At 41.6% G+C, this 14,724-nt stretch overlaps 1 protein-coding gene across 2 annotated transcripts; it reads right to left on the bottom strand.

The window, feature by feature from the left end:
• Positions 1–5,656: 5,656 nt before the first annotated feature.
• Positions 5,657–13,476, bottom strand: rps4x (ribosomal protein S4 X-linked). 2 transcript variants are annotated; one of them, XM_079490410.1, is made up of 7 exons: positions 13,406–13,476; positions 12,740–12,817; positions 11,991–12,171; positions 9,489–9,586; positions 7,221–7,392; positions 6,616–6,773; positions 5,657–5,802 (listed from the first exon to the last, which is right to left on the bottom strand). In XM_079490410.1, the coding sequence occupies exons 1-7, from the start codon at positions 13,406–13,408 to the stop codon at positions 5,701–5,703; spliced, it is 792 nt and encodes a 263-aa protein (XP_079346536.1). In that variant the 5' UTR covers positions 13,409–13,476; the 3' UTR covers positions 5,657–5,700. The 2 variants fall into 2 exon arrangements, with proteins under 2 accessions (XP_079346536.1, XP_079346537.1); XM_079490411.1 differs by lacking the exon at positions 13,406–13,476 and adding an exon at positions 13,291–13,357.
• Positions 13,477–14,724: the final 1,248 nt, after the last annotated feature.

Consider the following 14,724-nt stretch of genomic DNA (forward strand, 5'->3'; position numbering starts at 1 on the left):
GTAAGAATACATTGAGGACTCTAACATGTATGAAGGACCACAATGGAAACAAGCCATAGGCTTCCTTGGGTTTAAATCCTCTTATTGAACTGTACGTTCCGGTGCTTTTTTCTGTTAATAATGTATTCAATCAATAAATCAATCAATCAATCATGCCGGGGTCGATGTGGTTATGTAAAATGTTTATTGCGACCGCAGGCCGCAGTTAACTATCTAGCATTTCCCGTCAGTGTGTGGATTGGTTGGTTGGTCACCCCAGGCAAGCCCCCCAGGTCATCGTGACATCAGCCCCCATATATGGTGCCCAGGTCATCGTGACATCACGTGACATCATCAGGGATGGATATCCCTGATAACGTCATAGTAAATGCAACCTGCTGTCGCAGTTAAGCCCATATGTCGAGTTGATACGGGTTCGTCCCACCGACTTCTGACATCATTCTGACATCTGCATAGACTCCATATTCACTCATCACACCCTGGTACACTCAAGACACGCTCCATATATGGCAAGTGCACGCAACCTTTAGGGCGAGGTCACTTCTCGCCCTTTAGGGCAAGGTCACATCTCGCCCTTTAATAAGGTGAGGTCGCTTCTCGCCCTCAGGCGGCTTACTGGTTTTAATGAATACAAGTTGTTTTGACGTCCCCACAAGTGTAGCAAGATGTGACACACACGTCTGTGTGTGTGTGTGTGTGTGTGTGTGTGTGTGTGTGTGTGTCAGCATTTGCATGAATGTGCAAACATGCATGTGCGTGCATGAGTGTGTCAGCATGTGTTTGTAGGAATTTAATGCAATTGTTCTTTGTGCTCACAGGGCTCTGCACAGCAGAGCTCAAGCCTGGTTCGTCTCATATTTCAAACAGTGCAGTGTGTTTTTACTTGAACCGGTCTCAGTCACATTAAAATGGGGACTACATAGTGAGGGCCCGATCGTGCGCCACCCCTTAGCCCTAAACGTATTTGCCATCTTTTACTATTTTAAAACATTTTAAAATAGTTCAACTAGACAATCTACATCGACACGTTGTGAACTTGTAGTTCAGCTATTTTAACTATTTTAAAACTGTTTTAAAATAATAATAATAAAAAAATAAAAATAAGTTTAGGGATAAGGGATAAGGGGTGGCGCAAGATATAGCAGTGAGTGCCTTGATTGCATATATAACTACCGGTACATGCATTTGACTTTAATTGCATAATCAATATGCAGTGTGTGATGTGCACAACATCTTTACTATTATAAAACTAAGACTAAAACTAAATAAGAAGGAAACTTAAACTAGTGAATTCCTAAAACTAACACTAAAACGTATGCACTCATAAAACGAACTGCACACTGCAGTTGAGTGCACAGAGAGGTCCTGCTCATTTAAAGCAATGGAGAGCAGTCCCATGCATGAGATACATTGGCATATTATTCAGCAATAAACTTGGTTGACAGAGAGGTCACCTGAATGACACACAATGAATCCTCATATAAGATCATTTCTATTCACAGATGGATGTTGTTTCACTGCATACCTGCGGATCGTAGAGAAATGAGGTCAAAATCAACTCGCTGCTATCCTGCTGAAGGTGTCATGCTCAATGTCAATGGTCAATGTGTTTTCACTTTTGCCAACAAGAGAACCATCTATTCTACAGTAGCGTTTTGTTAAACAAGGCTGTCTTCTTGCTAATTATGTTTGAACATTTTTTTTTCAATGATTTGAGAGGGAGGAATCTGATTATGTTTTGTGTCACTTAGCGTCCGGTGTATGCACCATTTCAAAATAAGTGATTGCCTTAACGGTTTGTCAGAATAGTTTAGGGCCCAAATGGCCTAACCACAGAAAGGTTAGGGTTAGGCCCTGAGCTATTCTGTCCATGGCGGCTTGCCAACTCGGACGACACAGTCGTTGACACCTTGAGGCTCGTGAGGCACACTCGCGAGCAAGTGCCCACGCACCTGCCTTGTTTTCAGGTGAAGTACAAACAAAACTGTTCTTTATTCAGCTGACAGTGATCCAAAACTCCTGCTCCATCCGGCCCATCCAATCTAGCACTAACCGCCTCAGAGCATTCTGATGGATCCCTCTGGTCTGGTGGGTGTGACAGGTGTCAACGCCTGTCAGAGACACACGTGTGCTTATTTACTTTTCTTTTTTACATATTTCCCAGGGGGTGGGGCAGGGGGGCTTATTTCCCATTTTCCTAAATCTTTCATGACACATACATTCATAGCCCAATATATTTCATCATCGTCATGCGGACCCAAGTGAATGTTGTTTTACTGCATAATGTATGCATACACAGTATGTATACATACAGCGCAGTGTGTAAGTAAGCGTGCGATGCATGTTGGCAGAACTCTGCACGATGTCCCCACTAGCCCCCAGCGATGATGTATGAGTGTACTGTACAGGCTGTCAAAGAGCAGACGGTCAGACCTGTCGTGAGATACCCTGCCTGCACGCCTACGCTCACCCACACGCACGCACGCACGCACACACAAACACAGGTCTAAAGTCCAGGTCACTGCAGAGGAGAGCTCTATCACACATACATGCACGTACACGTGTGTGCGTGCGTGCGTGCGTGCGTGCGTGCGTGCGTGTGTGTGTGTGTGTGCGTGTGTGTGCGTGCATGTATGTGTGTGCAGGCCAGACTTCTGCAGTGCAGAGCAGGCTGGCTCGCAGCAGTCGCCATATGGACAGGTACTGAAGTCTAGAAAACAGAGAGAGAGAGAGAGAGAGAGAGAGAGAGAGAGAGAGAGAGAGAGAGAGGTGGAAGGATAGATGGAGGATGAGAGATGTGGAAAAATAGACAAGAGGAACTGGAAGAGAGGAAGAGTCATGGGCTGGGTATGAGAGTGGGGGGATAACAGACAGAGGAAAGAGGCAAGGAGTTGGATGAACACAGAGGGATGGTGCATGGAGAGGAGCCTGGGTGATAGGAGAGAAAAGATAGGTGGGAAGGTGGTGGGATGACATGAAACTAGGTAACGGATGGAGCGATAGTTTGAGGAAAAAGGATGAAATGACAACAGAGATATTAGTAATAGGCTGATCAATGACGTGATAGACTGATTGATATGGATAGACTGATTGATAAAGTGATAAACCGAATGATAAACTGATCAATGAATTGATAGACCAAATTATAATCTGATGCTGATTGATACACTGATAGACCGAATGATAAACTGATAGGCTGATCGACGAACCAAGATACAGAGGGATTTGAAATGGGATGACAAAAATGACAAGTGCAAACAACAACAACAACAAAAAAGGAGATTAAGCACCGCTTAAAAAGGGATCAGAACGAAAGAGGGAATCGGATGAACGAGGGATGACATGAAAACACAGGACGGAAATGAATCAAACGAGCAGAAAGGAGAGATGGCGATAGATACAGCTAGAGTAGGGAGGGGGCAGGGATGAGTGCAGGGATGGAGTGGAGCGAGACTAGAGATTAGCATCAGAGTCGAGAAAAAGAAACAGATGGGATTGGGAGCATGGGATGGATGGATGGATGGAGGGAAGGAGGGAGGGAAGGAGGGATGACTTTAGAGGCAGGATAGCAAGTGATGCTACACAGCTACTAGGGAGCCAGATACCATCAATGTAAATATGAGATGTCACAGGTTTCAATGTGCTAGCGGACATTATGTTGTTTGACTAGACATGAGACAAATATGGAGCTCCATCTTCTAGAACAGTGGTTCTCAAAGTGGGGTTTGGGGACCCCCAGGGTCCTTGGGGGGGGGGGTTCCAGGGAGTCCCCAGCAAAATGATTAACATTTTAAGTTTAACCACTTGAACCCCATTTTGATACTCTGGATGTTCGGAAATAGCTGATCTTCAAGCTACAGCGCTTTGCGATGTGACAAGTTGTGAGCTTGTAGATCGGCTATATTTGAAACATTTAGAAAAGTCTGGAAAATGTTTGAAGAATTTGGAATCATTTAGTCTTCTGCTATGGGGTCCGTACTACAAATATTTTTAGCGGCCACATACATACATATTAATTTGTAGGTCTTCGACATAAAAAGGGCCATTGTTCTGGAAAGATATTATGTTCTGCTTGCTGCTCCATGTTCTGGTTGTAGGTGATCTTGCAGGGGTTTCTAAAACCTTTTGCAACCCAAGACTTATGACAACAGCCCTGATATGAGGTCCCTCAAACCATCCAAATCTGCCATCTACACACCAGCCCACATACAGTACAGTACAGTACATCTCCTTCTGGCTCGCCTACTACTGAGAACATGCTGGCCAGATGGCCCAAGTTTATTCTAAGTCACTGACAAATTTGTACCATCTATAGTCAACTATCTTCAATGGGTTTTCTTGATGAGACGCCTACACAAAGGCAGCTGTCAACATCCACAACCTCTTAAGCGCGATATACAGTACTTGGCCAAACAACTAATAGCTAGAATAACATGAGCTTGGAATAATCTACAAGCTTAGCTCTGCTAATTTAAAAGAAATAGTCACCAAGTTCATCTATTTTGCAGTAAAGATCTGGCAATAAGAGTATTAAATTCTGTCCCAAATAAGTTGATGGAAAACTTTCCTTAGATTCTAAGCAATGAAAAAGTTACCAAAGCATCAGTGTACTTTATTTAGTTGGTCAAGTTGCAATGTCACCTACAGCACCATTTACAGGGTTCCCAACTTCCCACATTTGTAACGATACATTTTCTATACTTTTCCAAAGTATTTAACTCCATTAATGCTCTTACACCAGTGTGCTATCAATGCACCAAGAGTCTTGAGCAAAGGAGTCACATGATAAAAATCGATAAATTCCAATTCTTTTCCAGCCTGGAAGTTTTTCTAAATTTCAAAATATTTCCAGGAATTTCATGAATGTGGAAGCCTGCATTTAATGTCCAAGTTCCTACATATAAATCATAGGCCTACCAGATATAGAATTTTCACCCAATCCAAATTGTCTGCATACTCTCCTCAAAAACATTTGATAAAAGTTCAGAGCCATCTTGATTTTATCAGCAACTTGTCTTTTGAACACAATTTATTGTAATAATTATTTAATAATTCTTTGTCCAATTTGGCAATCGAAATTTGTCTTTAATAGTGGTCTTCTTTAACTACATATCAAAATCTAAGTCTTTTAGTCTTAATGCAATGTTATTTTTGCCAGAATATTGAGTGTTTTGAACACCACACCATTTAGTCTTAGTCGACTAAATATCAAAAATCTAAGTCTTTTGGTCTTAGTAAAAAATAATATTACTGACAGAATCAGTGTGCATGTGCAGTAGTAACACAACACTAATCCCAATCACTAATCTGATGGCACCGGCATATGCACTGCTCTGAAGAGAAAAATATACTAAAGTTAAAATTACAAGTTACTTGTGAAGCATTCAGAGTTTGATCAAAAGTGACTTAACTTTTACAGTACAAAAACTTTTGTTGCATGGAGAATTTATTTACTGGTTCCAACATTTTCTTTCAAATTATACATTTACAACAATGCAACATACCTACACAGTATAAGACTAACTTTTTCTGCCAAACATACTTAGTTTCACAATTTCCCAGAATTCAATTCCTAAACAGGAATCATATTGTAGTGATCAATGTATGCAGGGGCAAACGCATGCAGCATTAAAGAAATCACACCAAACCAAAACTGTAATCTTTTGTATATAACAGTTTATTTAAACAAGGGCCGTTAGTTTAGCTGCTGCCCTGCTTGGCTGCCATCCTTTTGTCTCTCTCCTCGGCAATGGTCAGACGGATACCCTTTCCTCTGGGCAGGGAGACCCAAGGCTTGTTGCCCTGTAGAACACAGACCAGGTAGAGGGGTTAGAAAGAACAAAAAAAAGTTGGTGAAATGGAAATGCCATCAAGAGTCATTCTTCATTTAGTATAGATTAGAAATAGCGATCTACCAGTTTATATACTTTTGCAACACTGGAGCACAGGACTTCAAATTCAAGATTGTGATGAATCACATCTCATCTACTACACAGGACATTTCACACTTTGCTGTGCAAGCATAACATCAAGAGTTTAAGTGGGGTTTTTGTAGATGTCAGAAACTGTGAAAAGCATCTCATCTGCCGCGAGTGCAGACAAGAAATGCTTAAAGGTCCACTTCACCCCTTTTTCAACCAGAGCATAATTATAATAATATTTAGGACACAAGAAACACTTTACTGGGCTACCCTAGGAACCCTACAACAAATATTATTAACATTGAGTGACTGCAGTTTCTTCCAGAGGTGAAATGTCCCTTTAAGCTTTGGCAATTTGGTAAAAATAAAAAATAATTTTATCTAGGAGGAGCTCAGAACTTCTTAGAGTGCACATATCACTGTACATCAGGCAATTAGAACTGTCATCAATGCTCCATATCTCACATCAGTATTAGTAAGTCTGAGAAAAGCTTAAAGATAAACAGATTGAGTCAAAACCACTCGATAGTAGAGGAGGAACTTTTACACCTGCATGTAAGAGGACTTGCGAGTGACGGGCAGTACATTTCATTGCAAGTACCGTCCTTCAGAGCATTATGTCCTATTGCCACAGCTACAGGGCCTCGCAAGTTTCTGTACGTCATGTTCCATTTCTTATGCAAGCCTTCCTCACCTTGCCAATTACAAAAATGTTGGCCAGCCTGGTAGCAAATGTGTTGCCGGCGGTGTCCTTGACATGCACCACATCAAAGGAGCCAGGGTGGCGCTCCCTGTTGGTGATCATACCAATACGACCCAAGTTAGCACCTCCTGTCACCATGCACAGGTTACCTGCAGGGAGAGGACAGAACACGGTGGTTAGGCTTGCATGTTCTCTCTCACGTACAACTACCATCCATACGTTTTGCCATGACAACTAAAGTCCTTCAACGTATGACAAATAAAAATGGCAGACCTACAAAATAAATCAATAATCTTATTTGAGGAGCTCAGAACTTAGGGACTACTGCACATTTATCACTGTAAGTCAGGAAATTAGAACAGTCAGTGCTCCATATCGTAATCACATCAATACCTGTAAGTCTTTGAGAAAAGCTTAAAGAGAAACTTAACCGACAAATATAAAAACCACTCAACAGAGGAAGATTAATTTCTTAAGGACTTGTTATATGTGGTTGCACACACCAAGGCACGGGCATACAAGTAAAAGTTTCTCTTTATACCATCCACCCAGATGAGTAGGACCCCCTGTACAGTTGACAAGCCATTAACCCTTACCAGTGTCAAACTTGATGTACTCTGTGATCTTGCCGGTTTCCAGGTCAATGCGGACAGTGTCGTTGGACTTGATGAGGGGGTCAGGGTAGCGGATGGTGCGGGCATCGTGGGTCACCAGGTGGGGGATTCCCTTGGTACCGACCAGGAGCTTCTTCACCTTGCACAGCTTGTACTAAACGAGGAAGACGGACAGTTAGTATGACTAATGGCTGCTTCTCATTCATACTGGTGGTGACAACAGTCTAGTGAATCTCAACTAAAGCCAGTGACATTAAGATAGACTCCCACATACACCTTCCTACATTCATGTCAAAATAAAGTTGAGCTGGCTTTAACTATATTAAGAACTTAAGATTTCAGTGAAGTAATGAAGCTGTACTTTGTTTCAACATTTCCACCCCTTCTCTCTCCACATAATTTTTGCCGTTCCGTAAATTAATGAAAACCTCATTCTTGCCATTTAACCCTGCCCTTTTCATTTACTCAGTGTGGCTTTATCATCATCAATGACTGCTCAGCAGAAATGTAGCTGGCCACGCTTGGTCGTTTTATGGCTTTTTAGTGTGAACAGAGGAAGGCAGTGTAGATCTGACATGTAGTGAATTAGGTAGAAACGCCAATCCATGCACAGCCTGGCTGTAGACAAGTCAACAGCCAGGGCAACTGTGTTGGTGGTTCAGAGAAATGACCAGAGGAAGTCATTTGTAATAGTCTGCTTGTATGTCATGAAACTCAACAATGCTAAAACTCAAAATACTGTGGGGCAAAAAGGAAGTATTGTATCCCCAGTAGATGGGGAATTCCTTCCTGCATTTACCCCGCAGATGGCTTGAATCTGTGGGGCGCCGTTGGGGTTAATATTGTCTTGCTCAGAGCCACATGACATAGATGGGTGAGCTGAGATGGGGCACCAATCAATGACCTGATTACTGATGCAATTAGACAGCCTTTAACCACCAATCAGCCATGTTAAGAACAAGACCACCAGAACATTGACTTTATACCTGTGACTAACTTCTTACCATTTATCCAAAATTATCTATAGAAATGTTCTGTTGAATGGTGATACAATACACATGTGCTAGTATGACAGCTTTGCACAAAAACACAGGTGCAATATGACAGTTTTGGCTATTACAAAGTAATGCTTAAACAGAAGAGTTATGGCAACTGATTATTTTATTAATAATGTTTAACACTACCAAGATTTTAAAAGTGCTTTTTTTTTCAAGGTGGAGCTCAGAACTTCTTAGAGGATGGATTGTGCTTTTTCATTGCTGATCAAATCCAAAAAATGTCATCATAGCTCCTTCCTATGAAGTGAGAGGATCCTAGTACTGGATGATCAGGATCCCTCTACGATAATACAATAAAGGGAATTGCTTTCTAACCACATGGCGTGAACCCTAGCGTCCCTGTGCTGGAAATGTCATGATAGGACAACACTCCCATAAAGTGAGAGGATCCTACTGAATGTTGTGCCGTCATATCATAATAGGCAAACATTTAGCAAATATAATTTCTCCAAAGAGACTTCAAGTAGGAGAAATGGAGCCTAGTATAGACCCCTGAGGGCCTCTGGTCAACAAAGTTTACAGGCCAGGGTTTAAGTAGTTACGATGCACAGATTGAACCAGTCACCCTTTCATCAAGTGGGGGAAATAATTTACAGCTTAGTGCAAGACCACTTTGGAAGAGGTTTGGGTAGTGTAGTTTCTTACCATGATGCAACTCCAAATGTGGACAAGACATCAATAATAATTGCTTCAGTGATTAGAAATTGATAATTAAAAATATGCAAATATTATCATGGCAAGGTAACTACACAACCCAAAGCTCTACCCCAGTGGCCTTGCACTTGAAGCATTAAACTGTAAAATGTGATTAATCTACTCAACAGGGCAGGCCCCACAGTGAGACAAGACAAATGGCAACAGGTACAACCTCATCCTCTTCTAGTCTAGTGAATCACACCAGGCACGTTGGCAAGCCAATCAATAACCAGCTAGTACTATGGATGCAGCAGTAGGACGGTTGCATGGAAGTGACAGACTAGAAGATCCTCCAAATAACCCACGTCTTGTCTAGTGTCCCATCTGCTTTATGAGTATAGACTACTGAAAATACATCCAACATCAACTCATTTGCAGTGACATGAGATGCAGCCTTAACCAATGTTCAAGTCCACCACAATTTTGTCACAAGCACAACCCTACGTGACAACACTGACATAGATGACATGTCTTAAGACAACAGGAAGAGTCTCACCTTGGACTCCTCGGCTGTGATGCGGTGAATGGCGAAACGTCCCTTCACATCATAGATAAGACGGAAGTGCTCTCCAGTCTTCTCGATGCTGACCACATCTAGTCGTAATAAAGAAAAAACATTAGTATTAAAAACACTAACAAGGCATTCTACATTCTGGGGCTAACATTCAGCAAAAATGTAAGATCTACAAGCTCACAACAACCGAATCGATTCAGTGAAGAGGGGGAAAGAAAATAAGTGGGCCAAGGATAGACCTCTGATGAAAATATGAAGGCTTTTAAGTTTTTTAACAGCTTTGAAATTGTCCTAAAGCCATTCTCTTCACCTGGTCACCAACAAACCAGAAAGCCACTGAAAATAACAGGACACCAAAATCACAGGAGCCATTTAATCAAATTTACCAGCCAACTAGGATGTTAAAAAACAAACCGGTTGCCGCCTGTCCAAGTGATTTATTAATTTACACAACCTCACCAACCGCTGGCAACAATTTCAACTTAAACAAGCAATACTCACTCAGTGAGGGGGTTGCATTTAGTGTTAATGTATATAAATAGGCTGTGTTGCCCTACTGAGTGTGTGAGGCTTCTGCTGGCCTTTGAAATTAAAATGCCACACCTTGGCATGAAGCTGCTGGCTGGCACAGAACAGAGGTGAAGGACCTGACTGGGTGAGAGGCCTGAGGTGCCAGGACAGTGGCACAGAACAGAGGTGAAGGACCTGACTGGGTGAGAGGCCTGAGGTGCCAGGACAGAAGTGTGAAGATGAGTTCTGTAAACACCAGCTCAAAAAGCTTTTCACTGCTAGTGTTAATTACATTTTATCTTTTACAGTAACTAGATTTAAGCAATAGGGACAAGATCCGGTAGGCTAATTATACAGTGATTATGCATTTTCTTTTCAGAAATGTTCAAATATAAGTTACAACACATCGTGAGCTTGTAGATGGGCTATTTTCAAAGATTTCTGAAAATAAAAACGCACGCGAGTGATTCAAACTAGGAAAACACATTTGTGTCATATCATATCCAAAACCTGACGATAAGTCTCATAATGTGATATTATATTGATAAATTACTCTGCCCTAAAAAAAACATTTAAATAAATTGTGTCGTAGAGCTAGAAGGTTGGCTTGTGAATGTAAAACGCTCACATCAAGCTTGCTATTCACATTTTTATCGCCACATTTTCTAGATAAAAAAAAAATTAGCAGATCTACAAGCTCGTAGCACGGCATTCGGTGCCGCGCTACGGGCCATTTTTCAATAGCTAAATTATAACATAATGCTATAAACAACAAAAGGGGTTCCCACCCAGAATGGGTTAACCGACAAGATTAGCAGCAGGCAAAACAACTCAATCACTATACAAGTGTTTAATTAATGTCAACTTAGTCTAGGACTACTTCACCACTTTTAAACCTACAGTCATATAATTGGTCATCACTAATGTTCATGATAAAATCACAATTTTGTCTCTCATAGGAGACAGTCTAACTGAAAGGCTGCTAGTTTTCTACCTCCCAAATCTAATCCAACCAACAAACAAAAAAATCCAGTTACAGCTAGTCTCAGCCCAAAAAGAGATGCCATTCTAGAAGCCAAGTTGGGTCGAGGTATTCATCTGAATGGGACTTTATCTTTTTCCAAAATATTAAATGTGACACCTGGTAAATTGAAATCAACTTGGTTGAAAATAGATTAACAGCCAAAAAAATAAAAATAAAATAGTGTGTGTGTGTATACACACACACACACACTTTTTTTTTAAGGTGGAGCTCAGCACTTCTTAGAGGATGGATTGTGCTTTTTCATTGCTGATCAAATCCAAAAATTGTCATCATAGCTCCTTCCTATAAAGTGAGAGGATCCTAGTACTGGATGATCAGGATCCCTCTTGCAGTACAACTGCACTCACGCAGTTGTACTGCATGAGTGCAGGACAACATTCAGAAAAAAAGGCACATAATGGGCAAAAACTGCCTTTCTACAAGCCCAACCTGAGCATCTAGATTGGCTATTTTTAGGGCTTAAATGACATTCTAAATTATACGTCTAGAGCCAACATTTGTGAAATAAAATCAAGGTACCAAGAAGACAGATCCATCTGCAACTAACCAATTAGTTTTATTAACCCATCCTGGGCGGGAAAACCTTGGTGTTTTAAGCATTATGTTATACTTTAGCCATTGAAAAATAGTGCCGCGCTACGAGCTTGTAGGTCTGCTATTTTTTGAAAAATCGTGAAAATGCAGCACAAATCTTTGAATATATATTCTTTTACAGCGAACGTTTTAACTCAAATCTTTGCTTCTGAGGGGTTCCTGGAAGAACATATTTTCAGATGGGGGTCGGTGGCAAATTACATATAATTTGTGGGGTCCTTGACATGAAATATGGAGCACCACTGATACAGAAACATGGCCTAAATGGGTTGAAACAAACATTTAGTCTGTTACTCCTCTCTACATCTCCTCACTCCATCCACTGAGACACTCACCCATGAATCCAGCGGGGTAGGTGATGTCGGTGCGGACCTTGCCATCAACCTTGATGAACCTCTGCATGCAGATTTTCTTGACCTCATCACCGGTAAGGGCGTACTTGAGGCGGTTCCTAAGGAAGATGATGAGGGGCAGGCACTCCCTCAGCTTGTGGGGACCGGTAGAAGGGCGAGGGGCCTAAACACAGGAGGACAGTCATGTCAGGAGTACATCTCTATGGTACACATTCCCGTGAGATTACAGGTAACAGACAACTAGGCTACTGGCTGTTCGGGGAGTGGGGAAATTGGAAAGCTTGGATGCATCCCTCTACCCCGATCTGTAACGGTCCTGTGATCCCTGATCTGTCCTGTGATCCCTAATGCGGCGCTGGCTTGACAATTGAATTTCCCTCACAGACAGGACCAATATCAGTCTCACAATAAGCATGATCAAAGATACTTGCCTGTCTTGTGAGTATCACAGTGGTGAGTAGTCAAGGGCATAAATGTCATAAGTAAAAAATAATCCAAACCACTGAAATCCAAATGCCTTATATTGCGAAGTTGTCCGACTTTTCCACAGATACACTGAACCAGTTAAAGCACAATTTGACTGAGCATCCTACACAACCATGTCCACATAATGACAGATTTATGCCCCCATCGAATGAGGGTGTCTGATGGTGTCTGAACTCGTTGCATGACAGTTTATAGATGTTCTTTTTGTTTCTGGCCAGTGACAAAAAATAATCTAGTTTACTTACAAAAACTCCAGTGAGCTTGTCCAGCATCCAATGCTTGGGCGCTGCGACGCGCTTGAGATGCTTCTTCGGTCCTCGTGCCTGCAGTCAGAGAACACCACACGTTAATAAATACAGACAAGACAACACACACAGTAACACATATACACTTATTTGTGCGTGGAATGGCTAACGCGTGAGACCATCAACCAAATTGACAGACCGCTTAGCATAGCATGCTAATGCCCCACTAGCAGCAGTCCCAGACCATTACTCTGGTTGTAGCATTTTTTTTACGACCGGGTAACACCACAATATTGTTAAACAAATACGTTTGCCAAATATTGACACATGCGCTAACAGCGGACGAGTTGAGGCATTAAATATAAATGCGGAATACTCATAAACGCTTCTTTATAGAGCTCCGTACTCCGCTACATGAATTAGCTACACCGATGCTAGCTAGCAGTCAAATGGAAGCCCGACGGAGTGGAGCGGGGGCCGGCGGACTGGTTTATAATAACATCGGTAAATAAAAGAACATCGTTCTCTGTGAGTTTAATATGGAGCCTAACCATCGCTAAAGATGTGATATCTTAGTGTGTCGTTGATAAACGTGTGATATTACAACGACAGAAACCGATGTTTTAAGATTATTTCAGAGATGGACCGTGAGGAAATACTGCTCACCATGTTGGAGTTTGAGCGGAAAAGGACCTCCTAGCTTCCGGACTTCGGTGATAAGACAGGTTACGGGTGACGAGAGTGGACAAAATAGACCATAGATAAACCGCGATGCTAATTACTGACCTCTACCGTTAGTGGACAGCGTACAAATCAAATACTCAACACTTTTATACCAACACTTACACTGGTTGGTATAAAATCAAAGTAGCCTATAATATCTTATAGTGGAAAATGTAAAAAAAATCTTATTTTATATTTCAAGCCACCAAGGCAAGGAAAGTTATTTGTATTTTTTATTTGCATTTCAACAACATAGTAACATTAAAACATATATAGAGTATAAAGACACAGATCATTATAAAGAGAGAGAACACCATACAAGATAATTTAAATTATTTAATCAAATGTTAAAGGTTGAAATTAGAACGCAGAATCACTTTTTTCAGTGGTAAACAGAATAGTCTTTTAACTGTGATTATATAATTGAGGTCTGTAGCCTGCAGATTTCTAGGAGAGGTTGTTCCAGATATGTGGGGTGCATGAAAAATTAATGCTGCTCTCTCTCTCTCTCTCTCTCTCTCTCTCTCTCTCTCTCTCTCTCTCTCTCTCTCTCTCTCAGTCTATAATCTATACGTTAATTTACAGTCTAACTGTATTGCAGTGTTTTTAATAAATGTGCTTTAAAGGTCAAAGGTCTCTCTCTCCCTCTCTCTCTCTCTTTAAATATAAAATGCTCATTAAAGGCAGAATTTCAAGAGAAAGACTGTGTGTCTGTAATGTACTATTTTTCCAGGGAGTGCTCACATTCTTCACATCTCATCTCTCTGTCTCTGTCTCATCTATACCCTGTGTGTGCATGCGTGTGTCTTGGCCAGGAAATGCCAGCGCTCAGCGCTCCAGTCGGAGCCAAAGCTCTGTTTATGTACCAGAGACAGATAAAGCCACTCCTGGGTCCTGGGTAGGCTGCGTACAACTGTTCCCCTGCCAAGAGACAGCAGTGAGACAGACAGACGAGCGGTCCCACTGCGTCACTGGCTCTCCCATGGTTCCTCTTCCCTGTTTCATCTAATCAGCAACCCTGGAATCTGGATGAAAGTCTCTCTCTCTCTCTCTCTCTCTCTCTCTCTCTCTCTCTCTCTCTCTCTCACACACACACACACACACACACACACACACACACACACACACACACACACACACACACACACACACACACACACACACACACACACACACACACACACACACACACACACACACAAATATATCAAACGATAACTTGCCAATTTGTCAAGTACATAACTGATTTGTGTATTTGTTTA

Source organism: Electrona antarctica, assembly GCF_951216825.1.
Source record: "Electrona antarctica genome assembly, chromosome: 21".
NCBI lineage: Eukaryota > Metazoa > Chordata > Actinopteri > Myctophiformes > Myctophidae > Electrona > Electrona antarctica.

Excerpts from the sequence above, each read along its gene's own strand:
- rps4x (XM_079490410.1), bottom strand. Across the intron at positions 7,393-9,488 it reads TCACAGCCGAGGAGTCCAAG|TACAAGCTGTGCAAGGTGAA; the intron begins GTGAGACTCTTC and ends TTCCTCGTTTAG. Across the intron at positions 6,774-7,220 it reads GTACATCAAGTTTGACACTG|GTAACCTGTGCATGGTGACA; the intron begins GTAAGGGTTAAT and ends CTCTCCCTGCAG.